The sequence below is a fragment of the Uloborus diversus genome, chromosome 4 (assembly GCF_026930045.1).
Source record: "Uloborus diversus isolate 005 chromosome 4, Udiv.v.3.1, whole genome shotgun sequence".
Classification (NCBI taxonomy): Eukaryota; Metazoa; Arthropoda; class Arachnida; order Araneae; family Uloboridae; genus Uloborus; species Uloborus diversus.
The window spans coordinates 57,260,392-57,273,412 of record NC_072734.1 but is presented as its reverse complement, the minus strand read 5'-3'; the positions used below and the strand labels follow the sequence as shown (position 1 = coordinate 57,273,412).

Here is a 13,021-nt window from a genome sequence, read left to right as displayed (position 1 = left end):
TATTCATATTTCCAAACTGTGAAAACCTTTTTTAATGCTTGGTATGCATTCCTAAGTCCTTAAGGCTGCTCTTTGACGGATTTTGTCAAACTATCTTTAAAATTGCTTCCTGAACGTTTACAGAGAACGTTGTTTCTTTTTCTCAAACCTCGTTTACGGTACCATTTTCTTTGTAAACGTCATTTTAACAAACAATAGAATAAAAAAGCTTATCCGAAACATCGGTTGGAGTCATGGAGATAGGAGTTTCCACATACATGGTCGGAGTTAACAGAGTTGTTGAATTCACGTAATGGGGTCGTTTTCAAAATTTTAAAAGTATTTTTTTCTGAAAGAGCATGCTTTTCAAATATAGGATCTGACCATTTTTTAAATAATTTGTTCAAGTTTAATATTTAAAAAAAATTACTTAAATCGGTACGCTTTCATTGTTTACGATTGTGTCGTGTGACATCACAAATGATGAAATGCCATTCAGTGTTGCCATTAATGGAGAAAAATATTTAATTCGCATCTTTACTCACTTGTATTGGCAACGATATGGTTGACAGCAAGCGTAGAGCGCAACATTTAATTCTCTTCTTGATTATAATAACGTTAAAACGTGGTAGAAAGATGCGCCGCACAAATTGCATCATTTGTGACGTCATAAAGACCACGCCTTGTTTTCAAAATCGGACATTTTAAAAAATTAATTAAAAAATAACTGTTGGGAAAATGAAAGTATTTTCTGGATCCATGTTATTTTATCTTTTACTCATTCTATCAATTTCAATGAATAAAAGTAGTACTTTTGACTGAAGGAAACAACCCCATTATGCTTAAAATACTTAAAATACAAACAAAAAACAAAACTACAAAAAACCCCATTATGGTTTTAAAAGGAAAATTTCAAAGGGAAATAATAATAATAATAATAATAATAATAATAATAATAATAATAATAATAATAATATAATAATAATAATAAACAGTGAACTATGGGAAAATGAAGCTTGTGTAGAAATCTGCATTGTGTTAAATGTTCTTTTATCAAATCGTACTTAATAGTTTGAAATAATTTTTAAGTTTAAAGAATAAGAATATCTTCTAAAAAATTCATCGTTTTATTTTATTATATTTTTTTTTTTAAATTTTCCAGTCCCAAAAAAAAAAACGCATTTTTGCAGAAATTTAGAATTTCATGCATAAGATTTTATTATTTTGATTAATATTTTTATTGTTTGTGATAAATTGAAAAATAAAGCAACTAACGATCATTTTTGGCGAAAATGTTTCATTACAGGGCTTACACAGATTTATTTGTGCAAAATTTTACCGTAATACATGGTTTTTACCTTTGAAGATGTTCAAGTTATAGATTTAAAAAAAAAATTTAATTTGTAAGCTCTACTGAATTCGGGGCTATTTTTTAATCATACGTTTTCATTGTAATGAAGAAAACTAATTTGAGTAAAGTTATAATTAAAACGAAATGCAAAAACGTGGAATACAATGTTGTCCAGTAGCGAATGTCGGAAAGTTGTTTCAGGAAAAAATATCTTTCATCTACATATCGTGTTTATTATATAGCAATTGATAATTTCTTCAAAATGTACAATAATTTCAAAATGCCTTAACTTAGTTTATGAACTATGGCAGTAAAGTGGGCAAACTGTTTTCCTTTTTTTTTTTTACTCTATCTGTTTATTCTGCTTCGGATTAACATTAGTGTACTACATCATATATAGCTAAAAATTGCTAATCAAGCAATCTTAATTACTTATAATAATAAACTTAGCACTTATGGAAAATTCCACGAAAGGGTCAACCGCTTGTGCCGCACGTGACGTTTCATGTATTTCATTAAAAAGTAATGATTTTAAAGGATAATGATGAAGTTTTTTGCTTAAGATAACACGCATAAGTTTGTAATTTGTAAAGCAGAAAAAAATTGTTCTCTAATACGTATTTTAAAGTATTATTTTTAATGGCTTGTTTGAGGCGTCACGTGAGGGACAAAACGACCGTTTTCCGTGGAATGGCCCTTGCATACTTATATAATAATACTTAATTAGTTATAATAAATAAAGTAACATAATGGACACTTTATTCTTTCTGTTCATTCTGCTTCGGATTAACATTAGCGTACTACATCATATATAACTAAAAATTGCTAACTAAGCAATCTTAATTACTTATAATAATAAACTTAATATACTCATATACTTATGTAGTATTAACTATCAATAATTACACTTACTTATAATAAATAAAGTAACTTAATGGACACTGAATTTGAAGGACAATATTTAATGTTTTTTGAGAATTACCCTGATATTTCACCTCTTTTATTCATCTTCTTTAGTTGTATAAAGGTTTTTATAAGTTCCAAAAAAAAAAAAAACTGTGTACAAATTAATGTAAGTCTAATCTATGTCCATAAACAATGTCAAATTTTTTCCAACATATTTGACACCGCTTCCTACATTTGTCACATGACACGCTGTTTTTCATGAACAAATTTTTACGAACAATTTCACGAACCCATGTCACATCATTAATGGACGATCTCGGATTTTAATTTCATTTATGCCTCAGATTGAGGGGTATAGCAGTTATGCTTGTAAATATTTTTTAAACTGCACTTTCTTTATCCTTCTATTTTTGTTTTAGTAAAAATGTTTTTGAAACGGAATCCTCAAAAAAAAAACCTGATGTTCTGCCATTAATGCATGAATATTCCAATAAAATTGAACTGATAATGTATAAATAGCATGAAAAAAATCTTTACTTTTGAAATGTTTCAGAAAAGTACACAAGTTTGATAAACTCAATCTTATTTTAAAGTGAGTTAGTTTCGTGTTTGAGTGAGAAATGAATTTATTAAAATGAAACTATTATCAATTTTTTTTTTCTTTTGCATTTTCTTGAAATTTATTTTTTTTAACTTAAATTAATCTGAAACAAAGTTAAGATAAGCTTACGAGTAATATCAACACACAAAGTAATTTTCTTAAAAGTTTTGTCTTATAAGTAAACTCTTTCTTGGTGGTGTGTCTTTTTAGTCGTATCGGTTCTTTGCACCATGCATGTGAAAATGAAATATTATTATTTTAAAATATAAAAAAAAGTCATTTGTCAGAGTGGTTCTTGAATTATCTAGCTCAACCGAAAATTCAACATATAATAAATTACAAAAACTATTGCTGAAAGCTCATCCTTTTTCACAAATGTGCTAAGTTAAAAAGAAAGTTTTTCTGCCATACAAAAAAAAGTTCATGTTATAAAAATAATAAGTCAAATAAGTCAAATTTTTAATATTTATTACGTTTTAATGAACTTATGGAATAAGGTAACTGGAAAAGTTCTTGCTTTTTACGAAGAAATACATTTAGTTTTCTCAGAGTGATATTTACTTCTGGAATGACACCAAGGTCAAAATATTTTCGGAAAAATATTCAGACTCAGAAAAAACTGAGAGAAGGTTCTTGTAAAAGGATATAACTTGCTACTGCAACACTTTAGGATCAGTGACAAGGTGCGTTAACAAAGTTGTCTTCATTCTGCAGCCTAAAAAATTCACCCTTGTCATAGAGAAAGAAAAACAACCTCTTGCTTACTTTTTTCTGAATTCTCCAGTTCCCTGAAAACTCATCTCATTTCTTTTTTTCCTTTTTGCTCTTTTACCTCGTTCATCCCTTTCAACATGATGTCAAAACATCATTGTTCATCTTGTTACTCTCTTGCATTCCGAGTTGTTTTTCAAGGACATTAAATTACTTTTTCAAGCTCTATGTTTGAGAGCACTCGTTATATTTAATTTGGCGGTACCGGCACGACTTCGCCCGTAGTTGAAAATTAAAAGGTCATTCGGTTCGCCTGTATATTTACAAATAATGGATGATGAATTTCTCGCCAATATGCTATGTTAATTTGCTCGTCCATGTCATGGTAATTCGCTCGGTAAAAGGCTCTTAAAATTGGAATAGAAAAAGAACAAAATTGAATTTTTGAAAAATCGCTTCGAGGTGCTCCCCCTACGCTACGAACTATATTTGTGCCAAAGTTCATGAAAATTGGCCGAGCAGTCCAGGCGCTATGCACGTAGCAGACAGATATCCAGACATACAGACTTTCAGCTTTGTAATTAGTAAAGATACAGTTTACTTCGCCAAAATTGTATTAAAATGGAGAAAACAACTGTGAAATATGATGTGTGAGTACGCTTGCCAGACGTCCCGGTTTGCAGACAAAATCCGAGGTTCTCGGCCAGTTTTCTTCATGTCCCGGCAAAAGATAAATTTGATTATAGACGACCAAAAAGTCGAAAAATAGTTAACTTATTTAGGATAGTTACTTTGTAATTTGTAACATTGACATGTAAAAGTAATATGAAATTAGCTTGTAAAGAATTTTACAACGCTATTACCAAAATAGGCTGTCTAAAAAGTCAATGAAAAGTACACGTAAATATTGATTCAAACTTTTATTCTTCATTCAAAGAGTTTTTTTTTTATATTTAAGTTATTACCTGGACGACCGAGCCTCGCTCGGCTTTAAAAGAATTATTTTTTGTCAGCTTGTTTTTTTCTAAGGTTCGATACTTTTTCAAATATACTTGAAAAGCATCACGTTAACGAAATATTAAGGCTCTTGCCAGTCGTTGGATATGCTTCCGAGAAACAAGAGATATACATGTAAACACTTCATCAGCATTATAATCATTTCAGCTATAAGCAGCCTACTTCTAAATATAGGCCTCCTCTCTCCCACAGACATCCACCAAGGGAATCTCTGAGATGGTTGCGGATAAATATTTAACGCACAGTATGGACAAAAAAGTAGTTTCTAAGACCAAACATGTCGACAATAAATATGAAAAATTGGATTGAAAATGCGCCGCGACCTTCTTATAACATTAAAGTACCAAACAAAAAAGATTCTGAATGCAATTAAATCAACATTTTGCTTTAAACTATCTGTTACATTTTTGTTTCCACTATACAATTTTCTTGTCATTTATCAAGAGTTGCCGTTCACTATTTTATCCCAATCGAGATTTTCATTTGGATTGAGTACTTTTAGAGTAGTTGGTCACTTTACAACAGAAAATGCTACATACAGCATGCTATCCATAAAAACCGATGATCCACAAACCACTCCAACAAATTATAACAACAAAATATAAAGTCTCAAGACATATGTTTTTTCGAAATAAAATTTAGATGCATGATCCAAAAAAAAAAAAAAAGCATATAAAACTGTTTGAAGTGCAAAAAAGAAAATAAGTAAATAAAATAAAATAAGACGGTCAAGCAATAGTTTTGCTGAAAAAAAAAGCCTTACATCGACTTACATAATGCCTTTGAATTTGTTTTTAGCCAAGTATGATTTAAATTAGCCAAAGTGGCTAATATCAGCCAAGCCTGGCAACCATAGGCAAGTTTAAAATTTTAAAGCGAGAAGAGACAAACTTTCATTGTTATGGTTGCAAATCGTCTGCCTGATGTGTCAATTCAGTTTTTTTTCAAGGCTTAACTTAATTAGACTTTATATTAAAAAACTGTTTTTGTTTAAAAAATCGCGTTTTTACAGAAAAACACTGATGTAGATGAACTTGGAATGCAAAACTACAATTAAATCCAAAATTTCATCCAAATCGTTAGAGCCGTTTCCGAGATAAGAAATATAAATATATATACCCACAAGAATTGCTCGTTTAAAGATATATGATGTATACAAACCTGAGTTTAAACTCTTGTGCAAATTTTTAAGGAGTGGTAGGGTAGAGTAGGATAAGAAGCAAGAAACATACAGGAGCAGATAATCGCAATTGCCATGCTAACGCGCTACATGTATACAAAGCCAAATAGTTATGGCTGCAAAACAGGTCTCACATTTATTACAAAAAGACGATTTTTCACAACATTTTAGTTTTTAAGAAATGATTAATGGGGGTGTCGAAATTTGCGGCCTGCAGCTGTAATATATGCGTCGCAATGACAAAGCACTCACTGTCGCAACAACGAGCCATTTTTGAATAACATTCAATGAACACTGCGCCTTTGTTGCGACGAGTGAACTAGGACTACTACAGGCCGTAACTTTTAACAAACCCATTAAACCTTTCTTAAAAACTAAAATGTTATGTAAAATCTTTGTGTATAATAAATTTGGGACCTGTTTTTGCATCCATCTGTTTCTGGCTTTGTGTGCATCTAGCGCGTCACGCGTTTTCGACAGCATGTTTCTGTGTGATTCTTGCTTCTTATCTCCCCTCTAACATGTTTAAAAGTTTTTCCAAGAGTTTAGACTCACCCTGTATATATATAAGGTTACATGATACATATAAGCATGTAAGAAGTTTAAAAATGTTTAAATTTATCTGGATCTATTTATCATTTACTACTACCTCTGGTTTCGGTTTGTAGGTATTAACCATTTATTCATTCATCATTGAGAATGAACTAACTTCTAAAATATACTTTAAAAACCGACTAAAAGAGGGTACACTTTTAAATACCTGCGACGACGGGGGGGGGGGGGGGCATTATTCCGGTGTCTCGGTTGAACATTTCATAAATCTGACGAGCTTATGTATGAGCATATTTAGCAGCTCTTTTCTCCAAAAACTAATACAGTAGTTTGAGAGTAGTTTTTTTTTTTGCCGCATTTCTCTCTTTCTCTCATATATTTTTGAATATTTGACTTCAAATGAAACGGTAGAAGGTTTAATGCTGCACTTTCCTAATTTTGCCTGATATGTTACTGGTAGAAATTAAGCACATTAGTTGCCACATTATTTTCCAGGAATATTCCGGAACTGCTTTTACAGTTCGGGGAAAAAACGACACTTTTATCTTGTATAAGGGCAAACTTTAAAACTGCATTTCACTCAGAATACGGAATGTTTTAATTTTATTTAGATTAGGTGTAGTTTCATTATTAATGCAAAATTACTTTATTCTACTATAAAAGGGTTTTTTGAAGTTTGGTTGAACAATGAATTGAAAAGAGTGTATAGTCTTCCTAATTTTTTTTTATCGTTTTGGTTTGGCAGTGCCGACCCTTCAGCTCCTGTGACTGCGGGAGAAGCCCATGCAGTTCTGAAATCATCCGGAGATGTATCATGGTCGACCCAGTCTCTTCTTCAGAGTGCGTGCACGCTGGACTTGCAGTTCTTCCCATTCGACGCACATATTTGCCATCTTAACTTCACATCGTGGTCCTACGATGCACAACAGGTATTCATACATCACTCTAAGTGCTTCTCCTTCATATTGTTAAAACTAATCATTGAATTGTCCCTTTCATGTTCCTTAATCAGATATAAAAATAATATTGAAATTGCAATTCCTTTTTTGACATCCAACAATGTGTCGGATACGTCAAAAAGTGTGCAACGATGCATGAATAATGTCTCGGTTACGTCAAAGAGTGAAATAGTACAGAAATGAATGACGTCTTGTAGACTGTAAAAGTATGAAATAACACAAGAAATAAATGCCGCCTTAAAGACTTTAAAGAATCGTTAAACGCACTTGAAGGATGTCTCGGAGACGTCAAAGTAAAAAGGCACAGCAATGAATGACGTCTTGGAGACTTTAAAAATCTGTAATAACATATGAAATTAATGACACCTTAAGGACTATCAAGTATCGATAAAGGCAGATGAATGATGTCTCGGTTACGTTAAACAGTGAAATATCACAGCAATGAATGACGTCCCGTAGACTTAAAATATATATAATAACATATGAGTTGAAGGACGTCTTTAAAAGAATCGTTAAAGGCATATGAATGATGTCTCGAAGACGTCAATGTGAAAAGGCACAGCAATGAATGACGTCTTGTAGACTCTAAAAATATGTAATAACATATAAAGTGAAGGACGCCTGAAAGACTTTAAAAAATCGTTAAATGCACATGAATGATGTTTCGGAGACGTCAACGTGAAAAGGCACAGCTATGAATGACGTATTGGAGACAGACTCTAAAAATATATAATAACGTATAAAATCAATGACTCCTTAAAGACTTTAAAAAATTGCACATGAATGCTGTCTCCGAGACGTTAAAGTGCGATGGCACCTTAAATTAATGACGTCTCAGACACGTCAAAGAATCTATAATAGCACATATAATTATTGATGTCTCGCAGACGTCAAAGAGTCAGTAACATAAATGACGTCTCGGAGACGTTTAAGTGTCTTATGGCTAACGAAAGGAGTCACGTCTCATAAATGCCTGTTTACAATGGCACGTGAAATGACTGACGTCTCGAAAACATCGAAGTATATAGTGGTATATAAGTGATGTCTCAAAGACTTCAAAGAATATGTAGAGGCTCATGAAATGAAAGATGTCTCAGAAAACTGAAGTTTACAATGTTATACGAAATAAATGATCTCTTCCAGACGTTAAGTACGTTAAAGTGATAAAATTATTATAAAGTTATAGTAGCTCTAACGGATTTATTAGAGTTTGAACAATTATCAGCTGCAGAAATGGCATTGAAATTGTAATTAAATCCAACGTTATGTTTTATTTCAAAATTGTGGATTCCTGTGAACATCTGTTTAAACAGGAAAAAATGACTACAAACTATTGACCTTATATTTTTTTCAAAAGAGAGAGTGAAAAATTTTGTCCCTATAAATGAAAAATCCCATTAATAAGATAAAATTTATGAGTCTTTTTTTTCCTTCAATTTTTCTTGTGTTTGAATGCAGATACTGCAAATGCTAAGCATAATTCTTCTGTGAGTTATTTCTGATGTGAGATAATTTTAGCAACAGTCGTTTAATGATGATAATTAATTATAAAAAGAGTTAAAGAGTGAAGAAAAGAGAATCGTTTTCCAATATGAGTAAAAATTGCAAAATTAATTAAATAATATATTTTTTCAAAACCTGAAATTAGCCAACAATTTCACTGCTTTTCTAAAAATCCATCGCTAAGAGGTTTCGTTTCTTTCTTGACTCCACTGAACAATTTCTCGATGAGCGAAGATAAACTAATTTTCTCTTTATTTTCAATAACGCCTCACTGTTTTTCCTATTTATTTCTTTATTTATTACAAAGTTAAGTTATTCTTTTACTGAGCAATCATATGAATTAATAATTGTCCTCTCTTTTTTGAAGTTTTAGTTCCGGGTCACTTTTGAGGTCACCGGCCTCCGCGAGCGGGACCTCCTCCTGCGCTGTGGCGTCTATGTCTCCCAGAATGATCTTTACTTATACAGGCGTCTCTCGTATAACACGGTTAATTCGTTCCGTGTACTGTCGAAACCATGTCTTATGAGACTTTTTTTTATAAATGTTTTTTTTAATCATTTTTTAACCTAATTAATCATGTACATATCATAAATAATGTCAATGTGCACCGTGTTATATCGAGACCTTGAAATAATGTTAATCAAGGAATGTACCGTGTTATATCGAAACCAAGTCATAAGATGCAAATTTTATAATAGCTGAAATTTCGGCTCAATGGAACATACAATAGAAAACTGGCAACCAGAACAAACAAAGACATACTGACTTAAAAACAAGAGTTGTTATAAACGATAAAACTTAATTATTTTACATACCTCGTATTAAAACTGCTATGCACAACAAGAAAAAACTTCATCCGCTTTTCTTTCTTTACTAATCACAAAACGCATTCTATCAGAAAAAAATCTGAGTTTTTCCGCAGCAATCATAATAATTCGTATGAGCAACAATAACAAACCAAAATCCATACTAATAATATAAAGCAGTAGAGTTTGTTTGTTTGAACGCGATAATCTCAGGAACTACTGGTTCGAATGGAAAAATTCTTTTTGTGGTAAACAGTCCATTCATTGAGGAAAGCTATATGCTATATAATATCACGCTATGAATTATAGGAGTGGAGTAGCAATAAAAAACTTTATATTATAATATAAAAAACTTGGAACGCAGAATATTTGTAGCCGCGGTGGCTCGACCTGAACGTTCTGGCTTCGCGATCCGGTGGGCGTACGTTCGAGTCCGCCATGAGACGAATCTCGAGGGTACTTTTCGGAGAAAATCCTAAACGATGCTAGAAAACGGTTTGTAAATAAATATATGTACGTACCACTGTCTTATTTTTATTATTAATAAACAAATAATATAATTAACTAATAGCAAAAAGCTGAAGAGTTTGTTTGCTTGAACGTGCTAATCTCAGGAACAACTGGTTCGAATTGAAAAACTCTTTTTGTGTTAAATAGCCCAAACATTGGCGAAGGCTATAGGCTATATAACATCACGCCATGACTAATCGGAGTGCAGCAGCGATAAGAAATGTTATGAAAACGGGAAAATTTATATCTATAGTAATATTATGAAGTTGAAGGGTTTGTTTGAACGTGCTAATCTCAGGAACAACTGGTTCGAATTGAAAACTTCTTTTTCTGTTAAATAGCCCTTTCATTGACAAAAGCTATATTCTATATAACATCATACTATGACTAATCGGAGTGCAGCAGCAATAAAAAATGTTCTGAAAACGGGAAAATTTATATCTATACCATTATTATGAAGTTGAAGAGTGTTTTTTGAATGTGCTAATCTCAGGAACAACTGGTTTGAATTGAAAAATTATTTTTGTGTTAAATAGCCCTGTCATTGGCGAAAGCTAAAGGCTATATCTGAACTTGGCAATTTGGCACAAAAAGCTGATCCGCCATTTCGGATCACATTTCTCGGAGCTTCTAGATCCTTAGGATTTGGATCTAGGAAGTTGAAACATTGCATAGGTTAGTTTCAAAGGCTCTATAAAATTTCATCCAAATTGTAGATGGTCGACTGGGGACCCCTAGGTCACTTGACATGGAATGACTCTATTATGTATTACACGAGGAAACCAAACTTTTGAGCCGAAGACAGACAATTTTTCGCAAAAATTTCATAAAAACAAAGTAAAATTTAATACAGTTGTTATCATACATTTTTTAACAGTGTATTGAACAAAAATGACATTCCTTCTTTTTAAATTTTTGTTACATCAAAACCGTGTAGTTATGAATTAAAGTTTTGCACCGTGTAATACCGAAACCGTGTTATAATAATCGCAAATTCGGTATCGTGTAATATCGAAATCGTGTTGTAGAAGTACCGTGTTATGCGAGGGACGCCTGTTGTACTCAATTTCTGGATTTTACACAATTTTCTTTTTGGGAAAAAAACAATATCCAACCCACAGCAAACCTTCGCGAGCATACCTTCCTTCTAGATGGTGGTGTGTGTGTGTGGACGCCGCCGCCCAGGAGGCGGTCCCCCTCGCGGAAGCCCGTGGACAGCAGTGCTCGTACAAGTCCAGCTTCCAGCACTTAACATCCAGCATCTAGCATACAATATCAAGCCCCTGGAGTTCGTTATAAGTGTGACGTCTTCAACGTCTTGAATTCAAATTATATTTTTGCAATCACGAAATGCATTCGTAGAAACAAGAAACGCAATGAGTAGAGTTCTATCGTTATTCGTAGTTGCGGAGTACATAATTTGAATTTAAGATGTCTAAGTTCAATTTAATGCCAGATGCAGGATTTTTTTATTATTTTATTATTATTGTTGATCATTTACTTCGAACTTGGATCACGTCTGAAACAAAATCGAAAAGATAAAGAGACCCAATCAAACACACACTTGCTTTGAGTTTTTCCGTGAAATGTGTATGAGAATCAAATAACAATGCGAGCACTCATTTTTCAAGGGAGGTATGAGAGTCTTCTGATTACCCTCCTCCCCGGGGCAGGGGGGAAAGGGGTCACGATTCCTGAACATTTTCCTTTTCTGCAGTTGCAAATAGGAGATTGGCAAAAGCTGTAAAAATTTAAAAGGCGATAAAAGATTTTTGAGTTGAGAGAAAAAAATATTTTATCTGCAACAATATACAGTTGAAGCATTATTCTTATTTAATAATGAAAAATGACCTTTAGCGAGGGTCCTCTGTACAGGTACAAGTTGATCATGACTTTGTGCTTCAAATTTCTCTAAAACTCATTACGATAATTCCATTAAAATTGATTTGGATACTGTACCGGTGTCGGAGCTTTGTTCACCTGTACAATATGTACACACGTAAGACAATGGCATCAATAAATCACCCTACCGGTCAGAGCCAGTGCACAACGCCGGCCGCTGTTCTCTATATCGGACATCGGTAGTCTCTCTCTCTCTCTTCTCCAAAGCATCCCTTCACTCCTCCGCATCAGATCATCAAGCTAAACTAGTCCCTGCGACCTGGAGAGAAGGGTCGAGAAATATCACTATTGGGATGCCAGACATTACAGATACCCAATCGCACAGAACAATAATTTACACCATAGAGTTGTTAAATTACTTGCACTGTGTTAGAGCCCATTAATCACCAAAATACAGTAATTTATAGTGTTTTATGAGTCGCTCATCCTCACCTTTAAATATTATTGCAGAACTATAAAAAAAAAATCCCGAGTGTTTGGGAATGTTCAAGAAGCCATGATTTACAAATATAAAAGGAACATTTTTTAGGAACATTATGAACACAAGTGAGCCTACGTGTTCATAACTAACGCATTATTGACCCCATCAAAACTAATTGCTTTTAGAAATTTAATTTCTCTTCCCGGCTTTAATATTTTCTGTTTTTGAGTAGTAGAAGTGTTCTTTTAGATGTTCGATACGGATTGTGATATGTTTCCCGTTATTGATTTATGATGTATTACTTTCTCCATTGGAAACGCAAAATACACGCGTGTGTGTGAGAGAAAAAGCGAAGATTCATTATGCTATCATTCTTTGAAACAAATTGATTGTACTCTTTCACCAGTCTTTTCTATACTGCACTTTAAAAAATTCTGAAACGTCACTGATTATTTCTATGGAACTTTCCAGGATTTTACGAGTTTTCATCTATTTCCCCGTAAAATTAAGTATAATTTGCAAAAACGTTTCCTGAATTGCTACAAGTTGCACGAATGCAGACTTTTCATTGTTATGAAAAATATTTTTAGTTACCGGTTTAAAGATTGACTGGACGCGTTTA

General features: G+C 32.8%; 1 protein-coding gene across 1 annotated transcript in view; it reads left to right on the top strand.

Moving 5' to 3' along the window:
- Positions 1 to 13,021, top strand: part of LOC129221541 (ligand-gated ion channel 4-like) — a 131,404-nt gene that overhangs the window by 80,676 nt on the left and 37,707 nt on the right. Inside the window, exon 6 of the mRNA XM_054856033.1 lies at positions 7,043 to 7,226. Within this exon, the coding sequence (XP_054712008.1) occupies positions 7,043 to 7,226 (184 nt within the window). The remainder of the gene's footprint in view (positions 1 to 7,042; positions 7,227 to 13,021) is intronic.